This window comes from Ornithorhynchus anatinus, chromosome 16 (genome assembly GCF_004115215.2).
Source record: "Ornithorhynchus anatinus isolate Pmale09 chromosome 16, mOrnAna1.pri.v4, whole genome shotgun sequence".
NCBI lineage: Eukaryota > Metazoa > Chordata > Mammalia > Monotremata > Ornithorhynchidae > Ornithorhynchus > Ornithorhynchus anatinus.
The window spans coordinates 4195731-4217391 of record NC_041743.1 but is presented as its reverse complement, the minus strand read 5'-3'; the positions used below and the strand labels follow the sequence as shown (position 1 = coordinate 4217391).

General features: G+C 46.8%; 1 protein-coding gene across 1 annotated transcript in view; it reads left to right on the top strand.

The window, feature by feature from the left end:
* F5 (coagulation factor V) overlaps positions 1 to 21363 on the top strand; it is a 39949-nt gene extending 18586 nt beyond the window's left edge. The window contains exons 10-25 of the mRNA XM_007668865.3: positions 2536 to 2747; positions 3756 to 3906; positions 4483 to 4695; positions 5958 to 8109; positions 9560 to 9734; positions 10771 to 11007; positions 11502 to 11697; positions 11996 to 12175; positions 13445 to 13561; positions 14366 to 14437; positions 15658 to 15752; positions 16161 to 16316; positions 16916 to 17060; positions 17801 to 17952; positions 19574 to 19756; positions 20571 to 21363. Of these exons, the coding sequence (XP_007667055.2) occupies positions 2536 to 2747; positions 3756 to 3906; positions 4483 to 4695; positions 5958 to 8109; positions 9560 to 9734; positions 10771 to 11007; positions 11502 to 11697; positions 11996 to 12175; positions 13445 to 13561; positions 14366 to 14437; positions 15658 to 15752; positions 16161 to 16316; positions 16916 to 17060; positions 17801 to 17952; positions 19574 to 19756; positions 20571 to 20717 (4583 nt within the window). The 3' untranslated portion in view covers positions 20718 to 21363. The remainder of the gene's footprint in view (positions 1 to 2535; positions 2748 to 3755; positions 3907 to 4482; positions 4696 to 5957; positions 8110 to 9559; positions 9735 to 10770; positions 11008 to 11501; positions 11698 to 11995; positions 12176 to 13444; positions 13562 to 14365; positions 14438 to 15657; positions 15753 to 16160; positions 16317 to 16915; positions 17061 to 17800; positions 17953 to 19573; positions 19757 to 20570) is intronic.
* Positions 21364 to 21661: the final 298 nt, after the last annotated feature.

The window sequence follows — 21661 nt, the reverse complement described above, 5'->3', positions numbered from 1 at the left end:
CGAGAGACAAAGAGAGACAGACAGAGACAGACAGAATGGTGAGCAAGCATTCTGGGAGGGACTGGTGAGCAGCGACGGTAAACAAGAGACAACCAGGGATGGACGTGGGGAACTTGGTAGACTGTAAGCTCCTCCATTCTTCTACTCTAAGCTCCTTAAGGGCAGGGATCATGTCTGCCAACTGAGTGCACAAAATAAGTTCTCGATAAATATCGTTGATTGATCTCTGCCCTTGGAAGGGCTGGAGTAGTGGCCCGCCGTGACCTGCTTCCACCACAAAGGGTAATCAAGCAAATCTTAGTTTTTCACCGGGAGCCGCTCAGCAAGCGCCCGCATTGGTCTCCTCTGGCCGAGCGGGAAATGTGCTGTTTGCCCGAGAGGGTGGGAGGGCAGTTGGAGACACTTCCCGCAGTGGTCATCCTCTCCAAACTTAACAATAATAATAATTGTGATATTCTTTAAGCGCTTACTATATGTCGGGCACTTTACTAGGCTCTGGGGTAGATACAAGCAAATTGGGTCAGACATAGTCCCTTTCCCACATGGGACTCACAGTCTCAATCCCCATTTACAGATGAGGTAACTGAAGCCCAGAGAATAATAATAGTAATAATAATAATTGTGGTATTTAAGTGCTTACTGTGTGCCAGGTACCATACTAAGTGCTGGGGTGGACACAAGCAAATCGGGTTGAACAGATTCCCTGTCCCTCATGGGACTCGCAGTCTCAGTGCCCATTTTACAGATGAGGGAACTGAGGCCCAGAGAATTCATTCATTCAATAGTATTTATTGAGCGCTTACTATGTGCAGAGCACTGTACTAAGCGCTTGGGATGAACAAGTCGGCAACAGATAGAGACAGTCCCTGCCGTTTGACGGGCTTACGGTCTAATCGGGGGAGATGGACAGGCGAGAACAATGGCGATAAATAGAGTCGAGGGGAAGAACATGTCATAAAAACCGATGGCGACTAAATAGAATCGAGGCGATGTACAATTCATTAACAAAATAAATAGGGTAACGAAAATATATACAGTTGAGCGGACGAGTACAGTGCTGTGGGGATGGGAAGGGATAGGTGGAAGAGCAGAGGGAAAGGGGGAAAAAGAGGGTTTAGCTGCGGAGAGGTAAAGGGGGGGGTGGCAGAGGGAGTAGAGGGAGAAGAGGAGCTCAGTCTGGGAAGGCCTCTTGGAGGAGGTGAGTTTTAAGTAGGGTTTTGAAGAGGGGAAGAGAATCAGTTTGGCGGAGGTGAGGAGGGAGGGCGTTCCGGGACCGCGGGAGGACGTGACCCAGGGGTCGACGGTGGGATGGGCGAGACCGAGGGACGGTGAGGAGGTGGGCGACGGAGGAGCGGAGCGTGCGGGGTGGGCGGTAGAAAGAGAGAAGGGAGGAGAGGTAGAAAGAGAAGGGGCTTCGGAGAGCCTCGAAGCCTAGAGTGAGGAGTTTTTGTTTGGAGCGGAGGTCGACAGGCAACCACCGGAGTTGTTTAAGAAGGGGAGTGACATGCCCAGATCGTTTCTGCGGGAAGATGAGCCGGGCAGCGGAGTGAAGAATAGACCGGAGCGGGGCGAGAGAGGAGGAAGGGAGGTCAGAGAGAAGGCCGACACGGTAGTCCAGCCGGGATATAACGAGAGCCCGTAGCAGTAAGGTAGCCATTTGGGTGGAGAGGAAAGGGCGGATCTTGGCGATATTGTAGAGGTGAAAGCGGCAGGTCTCGGTAACGGATAGGACGTGTGGGGTGAACGAGAGAGACGAGTCAAGGATGACACCGAGATCGCGGGCCCGAGAGACGGGAAGGATGGTCGTGCCATCGACGGTGATAGAGAAGTCTGGGAGAGGACCGGGTTTGGGAGGGAAGATGAGGAGCAAAGTGACTTGCCCAATGTCACACAGCAGACAAGTAGCAGAACCGGGATTAGAACCCATGACCTCCTGACTCCCGGGCCCGTGCTCTATCGACTCTACCATGCTGCTTCTCAACTTAAATGAGACCAAAACTGCTGCAGTCAACTGAAAGCCATTTGTTCCACCTAAATGACCGGCCAAAGTGTAGCTAGCCAAGGGCACTTATGCTCAGACTAAGCTTGTTGTGGGCAGGGAATGGGTCTGTCGGATTGCTCTATCGTCCTCTTCCAAGCGCTTAGTGCAGTGCTCCGCACAGAGTAAGCACTCAATAAATCCGACTGATCAGAGTAGGGTCAGTCGGTTCTGTCAGAACGCAGATTTTCAGTAAGAGTTTTAGAAGGAAAAGTAACAGTAGAAGAAAGGAACGCTATCCCGAACATTTGAATTCAGCCTGACGTGCCGTCAGAGAAACGGGTAGGGGTGTGTGCAGGGAGTTAGACCCACGACCCACCTAAATTTTCCTTCATGCGGAATTTGGCCAGGATAGGGCCGTCACACCTTGAGATGACTGGGTGAAACACGGAGGAGAGCACACCCTGGCCTGGCTTAACCAGAAGGCTCGGATAAGTCATTTGCCAGAAATGTTTTCCACCTCACGGAAAAGCCGTCACGAATAAACTTTCTTTCAGGCAACAGCACCCTGAGCAGAGCGGTGCAGCCGGGAGAAATCTACACCTATCAGTGGACCATCCTGGAGTCCGACGAACCCTCCGAGAAGGACGTTCAGTGCGTCACGAGACCTTATTACAGCGCGGTGGATGTCTCGAGGGATATCGCGTCTGGCTTGATCGGGCTCCTTCTGATTTGCAAGGGCCGGTCTCTGGACAAACGGGGCATGCAGGTACCGCGTTCTGGCAGTTACCCTGCAGAGAGGGTGAACTTTCGTCGAGGAGAGGAATAGCTCCTGAATCAGAGAGAAGATTGGGCTAGAATCCTGTCCACCCTTATTTGGGTAGACAGAGCTATATAGTGTAATGATCATCATCATCTTTGTTAATAATAATTAAAATAATTAGGGTATTTGTTAAACTCTTACTATGTGGCCGGCTATGTAATGAACGCTGGGGTAGATACAAGCAAATCGGGTTGGACACGGTCCCTGTCCCACATGGGGCTCACAGTCTTAATCCCCATTTTACAGATGAGGTAACTGAGGCACAGAAAAGTGAAGCGACTTGTCCATGGTCACAAAGCAGACAAGTGGCGGGGGCAGGATTAGAATCCGTGACCTTCCGACTCCCAGGTCTAAGCTCTATCCGCTCTGCCAGGCTGCTTCAAACATAATTTCCAGGAAACTCTTCCCCGAGTGCAGGCAACAAATGCTGATAATTGAGATTTGGAAATTGGAACTTTTGTGGCTTATGTATGGGTGGATCTGTTTGTACCTGAAATTCTTAATAATAATGCTCTGTTAAGCACTTACTGTGTGTCAAGCAGTGGGGTAGATACAAGTTGATCGGGTCAGACACGGTCCCTGTCCCACATGGGGCTCACAGTCTAAGTAGGAGAGGGAACGGATTTCGAATCACCATTTTTACAGTTGAGAAAACTCAGTTATACCCAAGTCACACAGTAGGCAAGTGGCAGAGTCAGGATTAGAACCCAGGTCCTCTGACTGCCAGGCCTTTCCCAGCATCAGAGCTCCTGTTCTGAAGCAGGAGAGGGTTTTAATATTAACTTATTCTTAACTTTTCCCAGTAGGCCAAGCTACCTCTCAGGGATTGGGAGGTTTAAAATAACCTATTCTAATGAACCAAAACTTGGGACTCCAAGTACCTAAAAAGAGATGTCTGATACTTTTTCAATTACAATAACGAGTCCTTAATACGACCCGGCCGTTGACTTTCAGATGAAAGCGGATATCGAGCAGCAAGCCGTGTTTGCCGTCTTTGATGAGAACAAGAGTTGGTACATCGAGGACAATATCAACAAATTTTGCCAAGACCCCACCAGCGTCAAGCGAGACGATCCCAGGTTCTATGAGTCCAACGTTATGAGCAGTAAGTAGATGCCCCGTTCGTCCTTGAGATTTTTCACTTAGGTGGTAGGAATTCCGCCTTGTCGAAGGCGGAGAGGGAGGAGGTGGGCCGATTATCGCTCGATATTCCTTCCAGTCCTCTACGAGGGGCGTGAGAGCATTTGCCCTGCCCAGGGCTCCTAGAGTCATTCATTCAATAGTATTTACTGAGCGCTTACTATGTGCAGAGCACTGTACTAAGCGCTTGGAATGGACAAATCGGTAACAGATAGAGACGGTCCCTGCCCTTTGACAGGCTTACGGTCTAATAGGGGGAGACGGAAGTTCGGGGGTCGGGTACGAAGAACGTCACTGAAGCCTCTGCTCGATGCTTCTTGGAGGGGCCGGTGGGAGGGTGACTATATTTCAGGGCTGCTGGAAGACTGGTGGTTTGCCCACCTGTGTTCCTTTTTCTTTCGGACTTTTCTTTCTCTAGAGTGTAAGCCCGTTGTGGGCAGGGAACGTGTCGGCTAATTCTGTTGTATTGTACTTTCCCAAGCGCTTAGTAAGGTGCTCTGCACATAGTAAGCGCTCTATAAATAGCATTGATTGATTTCAGCCATAAATGGCTTTGTGCCCGAGAGCCTTCCAATCCTGGGATTTTGCTTCGACGACGTCGTCCAGTGGAACTTCTGCAGCATAGGCTCCCAGAACACGATTGTCTCGATTCACTTCACCGGACACTCCTTTTGGTATGAAGGGAGGCCAGAAGACGTCCTGACTCTCTTCCCCATGAGTGGAAAATCCGTTACCGTTCCAATGGACAACGTTGGTAAGTAGAATGGCTTCACTTGGCCATTTTGTTTGGTGGCTAATGTTCCTCGGGGAATGTGCCGGTTTTATGGTTATATTGTACTCTCCCGAGAGCTTCGTACAGTGCTCTGCACAAAGTAAGTGCTCAATAAATACAATGGATTGATTGATTATAGGGCTGCTCACAGCAGCTTAACACTTAGCTTTCTTGGCAGTTTGGAGGACACCTTTTTTTAATGGTACTTGTTAAGCACTATCTTCATTCATTCGTTCAATCGCATTTATTGAGCGCTTACTGTGTGCAGAGCACTGTACTGAGTGCTTGGAAAGTACAATTAGGCAACAAATAGAGACAATCCCTACCCAACAACGGGCTCACAGTTGTCGGCCTTAATCTCCATTTCACAGATGAGGTAACTGAGGCCCAGAGCAGTGAAGTGACTCGCCCAAAGTCACACAGCAGATAAGTGGTGGAGCCGGGATTAGAACCCAGGTCCTTCTGACTTCCTCTAACCATTAGGCCACAATGCAACCTTCTGACAGTTGTATAGTCAGTATACTCTTGGAGTACAACAGATAATGGTCTGTCCAATAGTCTGCGTCCAGCATGCTTTCTGTGAACTACGTTCTTGAGGTCCACAGGACCCCACTTCATGAGGGATGTTGGGGGATGTTGGACTCCCACCGCTTTTTGAGTTAGACTCCCTGATTTGCTCATCTCAGATCTCTAACACCACCTGACAGTTTCCTGTCGGGGCTTAAGCCGTGAGTCCCATGGGGGACAGGGGCTGTGACCAAACTAATGATCTTGTATCTACCCCAGACCCTTGTGTGGTGCTTGCCATGGAGTAAACCCTTAAGAAATGCCATTATTATGAAAATACCCAAAACGATGGTTTCCTGACCTATTAGCTCTTTGAAGCCCGTCCCCTCCCAAGCCTCATTCCCCGCCAAAACCCCTCTCTCTTTTGGCCTGCTCCTTGCTCAGAATGAAAGTTCACACATCTATCGAGTCCTCTCTGCTAGATTATGCTGTTCGGATGGTGGCTGTACAGAAGGTGTTTTTCTTCCATTTGGAAGGGGGACCTTTAGCTTCTGTCTCAATTGCTCCCTTGCCCTACTCTTCTTGCTTTTCCTTGTAGCTGCTCTCCTACTTGGAAGGACCATCGGCAGTGTCCAGAGGGGGTGGGAGATGGGAAAGAGAGGGCTGATCCTAATGATCAGACAGGTCCCGACGGTACTCATTCTTCCGCAACCCAAGTTTTCTTCATGGTTTTCCAGGGACCTGGATGGTGACCTCCATGGGGTCGGCAAAGAGAGATGAAAGCATAGGACTCAAATTCCGGGATGTCAAATGTATAAGAGATTACTCCAATTACGATTATGAGGAAATTGTATTCGACTCAATAAAGAAGACTCTGAAGTCTGACTTCACCGACGTTCCCTCTCCCGATGGCTACTTGGAAGACCCTTTAGCCAACGGGGATTCTTTCGATTATCAAGATGCCCTGGCTCTAGAACTAGGACTAAGATCCTTCAAAAATAAAGCGGTGGCTCCGGAAGAAGAGCTGCTCCTGAATCTTACGGCTCTCGCTCTAAATGACAGTCTGGGTCCCAGTACACAGAGTGCCGAAGAAGCTAACGCGTCAGACCCTTGGCCGAGTAAAATTGAGAGCTTCCTGACGGATGACCCATCAGAACCTCAGACCACGTCCCCTCACCCTGCCATCCCGACCGCCGGGAATCTTCCAGAGCATCTCCCGGGAGCAGGTGGGCATTCCATCGTACAACGCTCTGTAGCGGAGAATTCTGTACTCCCTTCTGACCAACTCGAAGGCACCCCAGCTTCAGACGTGAAGGAGATGGGATTGTTTCCCGATGGGGAAGGAATGAGCCAGAAAGTTGCCGAGGAGGAAGACGGTCAAGCAAGGGCTACGTCCCAGGTTTTCGATAATTTGACTTTGGCGGAGAAAGGTGGCGACGGGTCAGAAAGACGCCATATCCCTCCATCAAAAATAGCCTCGGGTAGATCTCCGGAGGGTGTCCCTTCAGAAGATTCTTTGTCCCTCAGCGGCGTCACTCCAGGAACAAGGGGACAGCCCCCCGGTCATCAGTTCTTCTCAGGGCGAAAGGACCCATCTAAGATGCCCATTAAGAACTGGAATCTGGGCTCTGAGAAAGAGGGCTTGGAAAACATTAAACGTACAGATGAAGTCGGGTCATTCAATAAGCTCCCAAAAGGCCCCTGGTTCACCTCTCAGTCTTGGAGAGAGAGGACCCATTTGGCTAGCAGACAGGGTAGACCAGTGAGCCATCAGAAGTTTGCAGAACACAGGCAAAAAATAAAAAGAGCCAGGCCCAAATTCCTGAATCAGGGAGCGGATGGTGAGAGCACTCCTATAAGGCCAGCGATGACTTTCATTAAGACCCGAAGGAAGAAAATAGATAAATCAGCTTCCCATTTCGCAATGTCTCCAAGAGGCTTTAATCCTCTACATGGAAGTAAGCCAAACAGCTCGTTTTCACCTGGCCCAGCTAATCACACCTCCTCGCTCAATGAATCTGACTGGACAAGCCCTCCCCCAGTTGTCAGTCCCACTTCCCCGTTATTGACTGTCAATCAATCACTCCCGCCGCTGAGCCTCGATCACACGTCTTCCTCGCTGGACCCCGGCCACGAGCTCCTGCCTCCGTCTCTCGATCAAAACATCTCGTTGCCGGACCCCGACCCAACGTATCCAGCGCCGGCTTTTAACCAGCCCTCCCCACCATCTCCCCGTTTCAATGAGACATCCTCTCCCCTGGGCCCCCGATTGCCAGATCTCTATCCAACATCGACACTACTGTATTCCCAATGGTCATCTCACCCGTCTGACCTCCAAACGGTCACCGGACCGCCAGATCACAGCCGGACGACCCAGTCGTCCTCTTCCGACCAGACCTCGCCCACGTGGGATCCCGAGCGGGATGGTCACCAGAGGCTCCCGACGCCGTATTCTGAACGGACGACTTCGCCCCCGGATCAGGTGTCCGAGTTGCCAGATCTTGCTCGGCTTCTGCCTCCGGCACCCACTCAAATGCTCGCTAACCTGAGCCTAAACGAGACCACTTTGTCTCTGCCAGCTGAACCCGGTGACGCACTGACTCCCAAGCAGATGAAGCCGGAGATTATACTGGGGCTGACCAAGGAAAATGGGGATTATATTGAATATGTTCCAGGGCCGGAGATCCAGAACAGCGATGAAGATCTGGCTATGATTCAATACGTGGCCTACGATAACCCTTATGAAAATGATTTCAGGGCAAACCCGTACACACTCCGCAATCCGGACACCATCGCTTCCTGGTACATCCGCAGCTATAATGGAAACCGAAAGTATTACTATATCGCTGCTGAGGAAGTGTTTTGGGACTACTCCGGATTGAGGAAAAGGTCGGGTAAATTTTCTTCTTTCAACTTCTTATTTGCTACTAATTTCTGAGGGGAGGTTCGCCGTCACGAGCCTCTTGTGGCTGTTGTCGTTTCAACGAGAGGGCTCTATTAACCTGTCGCTTCACATTATGCAACTGTTGCCTAGTGTAGTTGGAAACATTCTACGTGATGGGAGACATAAAATAGTTTAATGAAAACTACAGAATGAACTACAATCTGGCCCCCTTTACCTGTCAGTCAGTTGCATTTATTGAGCACTTACTGTGTGCAGAGCACCGTACTAAGAGATTGGCAGAGTACAATATAACAATAAACAGGCATATTCCCTTCCCACAAGCAGCTTACGGTCTAGAGGGGGACTGTACCTGATGATCTTTTACTTACCCCTGCTTAGTACAGTGCCTGGCACATAGCAATTGCTTAACAAATACCACAGTCATTATTCTTACCAAACCAAGAGGTCTGGTAACCGGGACTATAATCTTAACTGTGAGCAGGGATCATGTCTACCAACAATTCCATATTGTCCTCTCCCAAGTGCTTAGTACAGTGCGCTGCACACAATAAGTGTTCAATAAATACTCTTGATTGACTCTGTAGAACCTTGGCCAATTTCCCTGTAGAGAGCGTTTCCCCTACCAGTCCGACTCTTTATACTTGATTGACTTAACCCACATTTTGGAGTAATCAGCCCATCCCATTCCTCGAGTGTGCTGGATAACAACAATTTTACTGAAATGTGTTTGGTGGTAAAAGCTCCCAATTAAGATTCATTTGAAAACTTGATCTATTAGGTTTAAAAGATGATAGCCTGATCCCCTGGGGAAGTAGCATGGTCTAATGGAAAGAGCCCGGATCTGGGAGTCACTTGACCAGCATTCAAAACCCACCTCTGCCAAGTGTCTGCTGTGTGACCTTGGCCAGATCGCTTAACTTCTCTGTGCCTCAGTTACCTCATTTGTCAAATGGGGACTAAATCCTACTCCCTCCAAATTAGACCGTGAGGCCCACGTGGGACAGGGACAGGGTCCAACCTAATTAACTTCTCTCTACCGCAGCACTTAGAACAGTGCTTGGAACATAGTCAGAGCTTAACCAGTACCATAAAAATACCAAGCCTTAAATACCAAAATTATTACTATCCAGATTGTCCCAGGGTCAAGTTACTCCTTGACTTAGTACCTACATTCAACAGAATAATATTGCAGCATAAACAACTAACACCCCACCACAGCTCTGAGCCCCAGTATACCGTCTGACGGGAGGGCCTTTAGCATCACTTCACCTGCTTTCTCTTCAGAAATTTGTCCTTTCAATTTCTAACTTTCTTTGCAAACTAGCCAAGAATTTCTTTTCCAAACTTTCTGATAATGCCATTTTTTCCAGTTATTCTATTAAGCCTATATGTACATAAGCACGTGTGTGGACGTATGTGCTCTTATTCCATTAGCGAAACAAAAACGGGCCACCCTGGTAGCATCCCAGGGGACACCGTGTACAAAAAGGTGATTTTCCGAAGCTACCTCGACAGCACCTTCACGACTCCGGATCCGCGTGGGGAGGACGAGGAGCATCTTGGAATCCTGGGCCCCGTCATCAGAGCCGAGGTGGATGATGTGATACAAGTAAGACGGGGTTTAAGCATTGGAGTTTGGGTTTTTTTCAAACGGTATTTGTTAAATGTTTACGATGTGGCAGGCATAAACCATGGCTGAGAACCGCAAAGACAGAAAAGGGTGGCTTAGAGAACCGGCAGCGGGGAGTTTGAAAGAGGAGCAGTGGGTCTGGGTCTTCTCCCACCTTACCAACTGTTCCTCCTCAAAGCTTCCCCCAAAACAGCATGGCCTAGTGGAGAGAGCACAGGCCTGGTAGTTAAAGGATCGGGGTTCCAAACCCAGCTCCATCACTTAACTGCTGTGTGACCTGGGGCAAGTCATTTAACTTCTCTGGGCCTCAGTTTCCTCATCTATAAAATGAGTATTCAATACCTTGTTCTTCCTCCCTCTAAGATTGCGAGTTCCATTTGGGACAAAGAAAGTGTCCAACCTGAACATCCTGTATCTCCCCCATTGAGAGGTAGCTATGAAGGCAGCTTCGGAAAATCACCTTTTTGTACAAAGTGCTCCCTGCGATACTGCCAAAATGGCCCATTCTTGTTTCACTAATTGAATAAGAGCTTGTGCACAAACACACACACACACACTTATATACATATACAGTTTTAAGAAAATAACTGGAAAAATTTCCATTATCAGAAAGTTTGGGGGAAAAAGCCAAAAAGTAGCGCAGGCCCTGGGAGAATCTGGATACTAATAATAATTTCATATTTACTTCCCTTAAAGGCTTTCCCCAGTCCTTTCATTGCTGGATGCTATTTGGGCAACATGCACATGGGTTTCTGAAAAACGACCAGAATCCTTCCTGCGTGAATTTCTCCTGCATTAATAGAGAACAGACAGTAGTTGGCTACCAAACCCCCCTGGAAGGCACAGTCAGGGCAAGCGAAGGAGAGGCTGGAAATTTTACAGAAAGGAGAATCTGAAGGAGGGAAAAATCCAACAGGGAGAGTTTCTCTAGAGCCCCCCATGATCATCCAGTCTCTGCTCCCCACATCGGGCTCAACTGCATGAAATTCTTAGGATTCTCCTTTCTGTTTTCCAGGTCCGTTTTAAAAACCTAGCATCGCGGCCTTATTCTCTCCACGCCCACGGGCTTTCCTATGAGAAATCTTCAGAGGGAAAGAGCTACGAAGATGAGTCACCTGAGTGGTTTAAAAATGACAGTGCCGTGCAGCCTAACAGCAGTTATACCTACGTGTGGCACGCGACGGAGAAATCGGGCCCAGAAAATAAAGGATTGGACTGCCGGATCTGGGCCTATTACTCTGCTGTGAACTCGGTATGGTCAAAGGGAATTTCTGGAAAGATACTCCAGCCCAGTGAGAGCAAAAATTAGCCTCTATCTCTGCTTTTTAGGAAGGATACTAATTCAAAGAGGCTTCATTTAGAAGTAGCATGACAGTGGATAGAGCAAGGGCTTGGGAGTCAGAAGGTCTTGGGTTCTAATCCCAGCTCCGCCACTTGTCGGCTGTGTGACCTGGGGCAAGTTGCTTTGCTTCTCTGTGCCTAAGTTACCTCATCTGTAAAAGAGGGGCTGAAACTATGAACCCCATGTCACAAATGTTGTTATTAATAATAATTTCAAGTTGAATGAGTTAGAACAGAAGCTTGACAAGAGGAAGGGAATAATATGACATCATGTGGGTTGAGAGCAATTGAAAAGCTGTGTTGAATTCCTACCTGTAGATTCTCTCTCAGTGCTCCGCACACAGTAAGCGCTTAATACGATTACTATGAAGGAAAACAATACAAACTGTTCCAACTGTCTTCCAGGAAAAAGACATCCAGTCGGGCTTGATAGGTCCCCTCTTGATCTGTCGCAAAGGAACACTGCATAAAAAGAGCAACCAGCCGGTAGACACACGAGAGTTTGTCTTGCTTTTCATGATCTTTGATGAAGAGAAGAGCTGGTACTTTGACAAAAAATCCAAAAAGACTAGGTCGGAACAGACATCTCACAAGTTTCATGGTATCTACCAACTCTGTTGAATTGTACTCTCCCAAGTGCTTGGTACAATGTTTTGTATCCAGTAAGTGCTCAGTAAATACCACTGACTGATTAGTGGATATCCCTCTGCCTGAATCGCCGGTAAGGTTGGGGAGGAAGTGGGTAGTGAGGGGGGCGGTTTTGATATCACGGCTACCAACTCTAGTGTACTGTACTCCCCCAAGTGCTCAGTACAGTGCTCTGCCCGCGGTATGCACTCAAGAAACACCGTTGATTAACGGTGTCTGGTATTTTTCACCGGTACGCTTTGTTCTTCCAGCTATCAATGGGATCGTCAGCTACTTGCCGGGCCTGAGGATGTACGAGGGGGAGGTGGTGCACTGGCATCTCTTGAATATGGGGGGCTCCCAAGACCTCCACGTGGTTCACTTTCACGGCCAGACCTTGCTCGAAAGGGGAAAACAAGATCACCGGCTGGGGGTCTATCCCCTCCTTCCTGGTAATGACCAAGGTCCAAGGAGGGGACGGGGGGGGAGAAACGGAATTCCTCTGAATAACCTGAGAGGGAAGTTTTTCCAAGTCGCCAAATTCTCCCTTCTTCCCCAGATGTGCAGGCATCTGTTAAGAAATTTGTTAACAGCGCTGCTGTTAACGGAAACCACGTACTCTGAAGTATATCGTAAGCTCCTGGAGGGCAGGGAATGTATCTTCCAACTCTAGTGTATTGTCCTCTCCCCAGCACTTTGATTCATTCAATCGTATTTCATTCATTCATTCAATCATTTATTGAGCGCTTACTGTGTGCAGAGCACTGAACTAATCTCTTGGGCGAGTACAACAATAGATACATTCTGCACAAAGTGCTCAATAAATACCATTGACGTGTTTGCGATATTGTGAACATCCATAATTTATTTATAATAACGCCCATCTCCCCCTCCAAACCGTAAGCTCCTTGTGGGCAGGGAACAGATCTACCAACTCTGTTAGGTTTTACTCTCCCAAGCACTTCACGTAGTCCTCTGCCCACAGTAAGTGCTCAATAAATACCACTGCTTGATGGGTTCGAGGGATTGGGTAATTGCAAATTCAGTCTGGGAATATCCTGGGTATATTTCAGGATCTAGAAAGATGTTTTTTCTATTCATTGTGTTTTCTCACAAAACATTCAGATGTAATTGTGTGACTATAACGGACAGGCGGTACTACTGATAAGTCCGTAGGCTGAGGTTTAAAGTCCTTTCTAGCTGTTGAGATTTGGAACTTGGGGGCTGGAAAAGGAAGAAAGGACAGAGGAGAAATTTAATTGCCTCCAATTACGAATAGGACTATATGGAGAATTGTTGTATACATGATGCTTTCGATTTCCACTAAGTACCATAGAAGAGTAAGTAAACTTAAATCACAACGTAAGAAATTTCCAGCCAGTGCCGACTGCTGTTCACTAGAAAGTGTTGGAACGAATTGGTAAAATATCTTTCTCTAGAAGTCTCAAAACCCAGGATAGATTATCTTTGACCAGGTTACTCCTCACCCAGCAGAGGCCGAAGTGAGGTTTGCGGATCACCCTCTCTAGACTGTAAACTCCTTACGGGCAGGGAACGTTTCTGCTCTCTTGTATTGTACTATCCCAAGAGCTTAGTACAGTGTTCTGCACATAGTAAGCGCTCGCTAAATATCACTAATTAAGTGGATCAAATTACCATATAAAAAATCAACATGTGTCCATCTTCAGGTGACAAACTCCCCGTTCTTTACTCCATTCTAGGCTCATTTCGAACTCTTCAAATGACAGCAGAAAAACCTGGTTTTTGGCTTTTAGATACTTCAGTAGGAGATTCGCAAAAAGGAGGGATGCAAGCCATTTTCCATATAATCGACAAAGGTACCATCTGCTCCCGGCATAACTGTTTCAGAACCACTGTCTGTGGTGGCAATGGAAACTCTGTTTTTTGTGCCACTGAGGCAGCAGGCCACAGGGCAGTGATTCTTGAGTGCCCTTGCGAGCTCCTCCCCATTTAGAGGAAAGAATGTTGTTTGGCGAATAGAGACTGGGTCTGGGAGTCAAAAGGACCTGGGTTTCTAATCCTGGCTCTGCCACATGTCTTCTGGAGCAAGTCACTTCACTTCTCTGTGATTTGGTTACCTCATCTATATAATGTGGATTTAGACTCTGAACCTCATGTAGGTCAGGGACTCTGTCCAACCCGATTATCTTGCATCTAGCCCAGCACTTGATACAGTGCCTGACACATAGTAAATATTTATTATAAATAATAATAATTGTGGTATTATTTACTATGTGCCAGGCACTGTACTAAACGCTGAGGTAGATACAAAATAAGCAGATTGGACACCGTCCCTGCTCCACCTGGGGCTCACAATCTTAATCCCCATTTTACAGATGACAGAACTGAGGTCCAGAGAAGTGTCTTGCCCAAGAATACATAGCAGATAAGTGGCAGAGCTGGAATTAGAACCCAGGTCCTTCTGACTCCCAGGCACATGCTCTATGCACTAGGCCACACTACTTCTAACCCCTGACCACTGGAGCCAGAGAAAGTAAGGTGGTCAGAAGGAGAGGACCTTCAGTTCTCTGAGACAATCCCTCCCTTTTCCAATTCCCCAAAACCTCTCCCAGGACACATTAAGGATAGAATGCCACTCACACATTACTCTCTTCACCCAGGATGCAAAATGCCAATGGGTCTCAGTACCGGGACTATACTGGATTCACAGATCAGCGCTTCTGAGTATCATAGTAAGTATGAGCTCCTTTCTCAATACACGACTTCTCTTTGGGAAACGCAAACTCAACTGAGATCCTATAGTAGGAGGTGAAAAATGGATCAGAAAGGCAAGATTTGGCACTGTGAAAATAAGAGTTAAGTTTTGAAAGCAGCTGATCGGATAAGTGGGATGAGGTTTCCCCAGGCTACATTACGGGGAGTGGTGGGGGGGACATTGGGAAGGGGGATGGATTTAACTGGGGGAAAGGGAGAGAGGGAGTTGGAAGAAATGGTAGAAATGGTTGCAAGTGAGGGTAGGATTGAATGCAAATCCTGAACATGGGCTGCAAAAATAAGTACTATTCACAGAGTTCAAAAGAACAGCATGGTGGCTCTTGTAAATAGAGAGAAATGAGAGGTAGGAAGGCAAGAAAGAGGACTGAAAGAAGGAAGTCCAGACACAACTGGAAGACACAAGGATAGAAACATTCCAGATTTAAGCAACAGTGAGGGTTGAGGCAATTGAATGAAATCGTACTGGATGTTAAAAGAATTGGTAGAATTGGTAAAGGATGAGAACTTGGATGGGGTCAAAGATAATCTTGAGACTTCCAGCAAAAACGATAAGACCGTACTACCTCTGGTAACTAAAAATTAAATACAAGTGAAATGATGAAGAGAAAATAGGGGTTCTTACTTTAGCAAGTTGGGTTTCCTGCATTTGTTTTGGGGTTTTTTTCCACAGTATTTGTTAAGCACTTACTGTGGGCCAGGCACTGAAATAAGCAGTGGGGTAGATGCAAGATAATCAGTGTGGACAGTTCATATCCCACATGGGGCTCACAAGAAGAATGCGGGACAGTCCATGTCCCACTTAGGGCGGTTGCAAAAACATTAATTTTCAGAATCTCTTTTCCCTCAGTTCTTTTGATTCAACCTCTCCTCTTCACCAGTGGGAATGGGGAGAAGGAAATGTGGATTGTGAAGGGGATTCCATCTGCTGGATGATGGGGAAGCCTGGAGCAATCCAGAGCCAAGGCAGGGAAACGTGTCATAAGGAAAATATCAAAGGTTGAGCTTCTATCCAAACCTTTCTCCATTCTCCTCTGAGGAGCACAGGGGCTCCACCAGCTCTGCAGGCAGGGAATGTGTCTGTTATATTGCAGTGCTCTGCATACAGTAAGCGCTCAAATAATTACTGACTTCCTAGCCTTCCGTTACATTTCTGACTTTTTGGTTTTCTTTCACCTAGGCAACTGGGAGCCTAAATTGGCAAGATTAAACAAAATCGGATCTTATAATGCTTGGAGCACAGAAAAGTCCACTTCTGACAATCCTTGGATACAGGTACATCAGCACCTGGGGAGATCTGCTGGCTTATTAAGGATCACATCTACACATTGCTCTGCACACAGTTAAGAGCTCAGTAAATACCAGAGATGGACTGGGTTCCAGCCTGAACCCAGACCCCTCCGTGGGGTGGCCTCGGGGGTTCGATAAGGTCCGGGATGCTCAGCAGGGTTTGGTGCTTCTGACGAAAGTTGGGGATTGTCCGGCTGACGGGGAGGATGTGCCCAGGACTGCCTGCATAGTATGAAACGGAGGCAGTGGGTGTCCTCGTTCAATCATATTTATTGAGCGCTTACTGTATGCAGAGCCCTGTACTAAGCACTTGGGAAAGTACAATACAACTATCTACAGACACAGTCTCTGCCCGCAGCGAGCCTAGAAGCCACTGGGTTTCTGTTGTTATAGATTGACCTCCAGAGGGAAGTTGTTCTCACAGGGATTCAGACTCAAGGAGCCAAACATTATCTCAAGTCCTACTTCACCATCGAGTTTTATCTGACCTACAGCACAGACAAGAGAAGATGGAATACCTTCAAAGGGAAGAGTACTTTGAAACAGCAGGTAGGTTTACACAGTTCCACTTGCAACAAAATCGCTCGGGGAGGGTGAATTGAGACAGTTGGCTCAAGTGCTTACTTTCTAAAGGTGTCTAAATCTATGATGCCTATTCCAAATGAATTATTTAATATTAATTGAGCTCTGCAGTAAGTATTTCCATTTACTAACAGCGTGGCAGGTTCAGAATAAACTCAAAACATCATAAAACGGCCGACTTCATTATCTATCAAAGTGAACACTTCACTGGACAGTAAAACAGAACACACGAAATGGACTCCACCTTTTGAGCATCAACTCAAGAGGACAAAGGAAAAATTCTTAGTTTTTGTTTTAAAGGATTTTGTTTGGATTTAAGTGCAATTAGGCATACTGCAAAGATGTCTTTTTAGTAAAATATCCAACTTTCCAGATTTCTCCACTAAACTTGCCACCTACATGATGCAACCAAGACAGAAGATTCAATTTATCAGATGTACAAACTGGCACAGATTCTGACTCTCCTGAACCTTTGCATTTCTGACTTTTCCTCAAACTGAACTACTTCCATTGGAATTACCTGGGCAAAATCTTCTACGACCTCTCTCCTTTTTCCTTTCAACTAGAGCTTTGAAGGCAATTCAGATGCCTCTACAATCAAGGAAAACAAGATTGACCCTCCTATTGTGGCTAAATATATTAGGATCTATCCAACTCTATACAACCGCCGGCCTACCTTGCGCCTGGAGCTGCTTGGCTGTGAAGTGCTGGGTAAGGAATGTGGACATCTGTTCCTCTCTCCACAGACAGACTGGTTTGGTCAGGGGTAAATAGGCTGTGATGGCACCGAGGACAACTTTTGAACAAAAGAGTTGGTTTTTACCCACAGTTCCGGGGAGTCCCAGACAGCCCTCACCCTGCCTGGGGTGGCACGGGAAAACCATTTGCAGTGAGATGTTTAGACTCTTCGCTGCAGATGATTAACCACCATCTCCTCTCAGGCCATTACAAGTACCCAATGAAACAGTCTGAAACCACCCGATGAGGCAGCTTTAGATGGAATCCACTTTGGCTACGACTTAAGCCCGCCTGGATTCAAGCCTCCACTAGAGGCCTAGAGGATTCGTTCCTCCACCTTCTCCAGTCCCCAGCTCCCTCTGTTTTAAAGCCAAATGAATGGAGCTTTGACGTGTATTTCTGAAAATCCTTGTGCTTGGGTTTTTTTTTTTTTTAAATCCACATGCTTGAATTTCTAATTTATCCATCCACCTTTAGGCAGAGAGGAAGGAAAAGTTCATACTTCCTAACAGTGAAACTTGTTTAACATTGGATTGAGTTTCTAGGAAAGGAGGTGCATTCTCCTATTCTGGGGATTTAAAAATTCCCGTCAGATAGGGTCCTGTCCGTGGGTGATGGCTTGGTCGGGGGAGGGATGGGGACAGGAGGGGCCAACTGACTGTCTTCGAGAAGGTACGGTTCCATGACTCCTGTCCCTATTTCTGTCCTGACAGGTTGTTCCACGCCCCTGGGAATGGAAAGCAAGAAGATAGCCAAAGCTCAGATCACAGCCTCCTCCTTTAAGACGTCTTGGTGGGGGACGGCGTGGGAGCCTTCCTGTGCCCGCCTCAACGAGCAAGGCCGGGTGAACGCCTGGCAGGCCAAGGTAAAAGCCTAGAAATGTCCCTCTAGAAGCACCCAGGAAAGGAAACAGAGACCGCTCATTAGAGAGGCCGAGCAGGGTGAGAGCAGCAGCACGGGAGCTCCCGACTGCACCCGTCTCCTATGTGACACTGGGCAAGTCGCTTTACTTCTCTGTGCCTCAGTTACCTCATCTGTGAAATGGGAATTAATCCCGGGAGCTCCATGTGGGGCAGGGACTGTGTTCGACCCGATTGGCTTGTATCCGCCCCTCAGCTTAGTACAGTGCCTGGCATATAGTAAGTGCTTAACAAATACCACAGTGATGACGATGATCTATCAGTGGTATTTACTGAGTGCTTACTGGGTACAGAGCACTGTATTAAGTGCTGGGTGTTTATCCACAGTCAAATTCTAGCCCAGTTGTCGAACGGAGATCTTTCATCCGTCTCCAGTACCTAGATTAGAATCATTCCCCGCCTCTCTAGTTACTCGGTTCCAGTCAATTTATCAGTGGCATTTATTGAGTGTTTTCTGTGTGCAGGACACTGTACTGAGAGGTTGGGGGAGACCACCCTCCCCCAGGCAGTAAGAGGGTTGAGCTCTGGTGAAGAGTTCATGCTCGTGGTGAAACTGATGAAAAACCTGTCAAAACTAACCAGGGGATTGGATTAGAGATCACTATTTTGCATCTTCCACAACTGGGTTGGGGGAACAGAAATGAAGAAAGGCAGTCTAGTAGAATACACAGTAGGCCTACCCCAAATGGGCTTCCGAGTTCCCCACCGCCTTCTCTCGCGGATATTTGTGGTAATTTTGGGACTTTCAAAGGCATTTCCAGCCACCGCAACACACGCAGGGAACCTACCAGACAGAAAAGGGAATTATAATGCTAATCAAGTATCTCAAGGGCGATTGCAGCCATGTAAGTGTGTAGGGAAAGCGCCTACCAACCCTGTTAAATAGTGCTCTCCCAACCACTTAGCACAGAGCTGTGCACCCAGTCAGCGCTCAGTGTGATTAGTCAAACTCCCAGGGAGAGGATTTTATAGGAAGAGGACCTAGGGTGCCTACAAACTGTGGCACCAACAGGACACACCTTGGGTAAGTCACTTCACTTCTCCATGCCTCAGTTACCTCTTCAGTAAAATGGGGATTCAATACCTGTTCTCCTTCTTTCTTAGATTGTGAGCCCTGTGTGGAACAGGGACTGTGTTTGACCTGATAATCCTGGATCTTTCCAGTGCTTAGAATAGTGCTTGGTGCATACAAAGTGATTAAAAAATACCACAGTCATTATTATTTTCTTATTACCAAGGATTCAAGTGATCAGAGTCAATCATCTCCAGGCGCTTACTGTGTGCAGAGCACTGTAGTAAGAGCTTGGGAGAGTACAATATAGCGATAAATGGACACATTCCCTGCTGACAACGAAGAGTAACAGGAGAGTGAAGAGCTGTTGGGACAGAGAGGGTGACATGAGTTGATGAGATCTTGACCTGGGAATCCAGGACCACTCTGACCCATGCAGAGGCTCAGAATCTAACAGTAATAATCGTATTTAGACTATTTCGACTCAGGACTACTCAGAATAGAATATACAGCAATTGTTCTTCGATTGAGGAGGGCCTTTGTGTTGCCCTTAGTCAAACAACAACAACCAGTGGCTGCAGGTCGACCTGCTCCAAACCAAGAAGATAACGTCCATCGCCACCCAAGGTGCCAAGTCTCTCAACCGGGACATGTATGTGGAGACGTACACGGTTCTTTACAGCGATCAAGGCTCACAGTGGAAACCTTACACGGAGAACCTCTCTTCGATGCCGAAGGTACGAGTTTGAAATATCTTACCAAAGCCCAGCCAGCACACTTTGCACCTCTTGCACCAGCTTGCTCACTGTGCTCCTATCTCAACTAGTTCACCACTGACCATTTTCCTATGTCCTCCCTCTGGCCTGAATCTCCCTCCCCCACCATATACCCAGACCACCATTCTCTCCACCTTATTTAAAACCTTAAGGTCACATCTCCTTCAAGAGGCCTTCCCAAATTAAATCCTCTTTTCCTTCACTCCCTCTCCCTTCTGTGTCATCTATGCACTTAGCTGCATCCTTTGAGCACTTGATATTCACCCCCATACACACCCTTAGCCCCCAGCTTTTAGAAATATATTTATAATATATTCCTATTAATGTGTCCCCCTCAATCAGTAGTATTTATTGAGCACTTACTATGTGCAGAACACTGTTCTAAGTGCTTGGGAGAGCACAACTACAGCAGAATTAGCACATTCCCTGCATATAACACACTTACATTCTAGAGGGGGAAACAGACATTATATGAATAATTTATAATACATAATTTAAAGATACCTACGTAAGTGTTGTGCAGTTAGGGCAAATATCAAATGAACGAAGGCCTAAACTCTAAGATCCTTGTGGGCAGGGAACGTGTCTCCCAACTCTGTTGTGTTGTACTCCCAAATGCTTAGTACAGTGCTCTGCGCAAAGTAAGTGCTCTATAAACACAATTGATTGCTGTGAGCATCATCTGGATTGAAGTTGAGTGAAAAAGATTCAGCGTAAGATTGTATTTGTAAATATGTTCATAATAGGCTCTAACGTATCTCTGATCTTTTTCCAGATTTTTATTGGAAATGTCAACACTAATGGACTTGTCAGGAACTACTTCAATCCACCTATATTTTCCAGATTCATCCGCATCATTCCCAAAAGCTGGAATGACAGCATTGCACTTCGACTGGAACTTTTTGGCTGTGACATTTACTAAAACTGTCAAAGAATAAGAGAACCCTCAACTTTGGAAGGAGGGGGAGTTTTAATCTATTTTCCAGTGGTTCTGTTTCAGACCTTACATATTTTCATTGTTCATAACATTTGTCAGTTTTCTGGTTTAGCTATAAAATTCAGTGCTTAATTCATGACACTGCTCCTTCATTAAGTGAGGGCAGCTGTGATGCCCTGGTATTAATTCCTATCCCTGTGGGAAAAGTTTATTAATGACAATGCCACTAGGCTGGTGCTTTCCACGAGGGAATCTATCACTTTGGAGTATACTTGTTAAGCAGATTTGAGTCTCCAACGATCTATGTTTTAAATAATGTAATGATGTTGATATAATGTGTTGCTATTATTGCATGGGAAGTGAGTTTTCCCATCTTGAAATTGAAAGACCTAAGCAGGTTAGTGGTTGCGCTGCTGAAATATTTCAGTGTTTGCTATTTAGAGAATCAAGCAAAGATAGCTAGGGAGAAACATTTTTTTCAGTGTTTAATGTCATGTAATATCTATGTTGTAAACTGTCTCATAAGTATTATTTAAAAAAAAAAGAACTGTCAACTTACTGTTTCACATTTTAATGTCGGGTGTGTGTTCTTACCAGATAAAGGTCTTGGCAACCTAACAGGGAACTAAAATTCTGAACGATTTTCTATTTTATGCCCTGATCTTGATCATCCCTTGTCTATCACAACAGTTTAAGCCCTGAACAGAGTATAATATAGACAGGTTTTCGTCTTCGGGCTATCAGAGAGACTTTTCCCTAGGAAATTTCCCCATCTTGCTGAAGCCAGGTAAAATGGGGTGTCAGGTTTAATGGAGCCCAGGTCTCCACGGGGCTGGGCTGGGCTGGAGCCAGGAGGGAAGAGAGCCCAGACTTTTCTTCAAGAAATACTGTTGTACCAGTGGACTGCTGGGACGTGCAGTCCCGCCAGC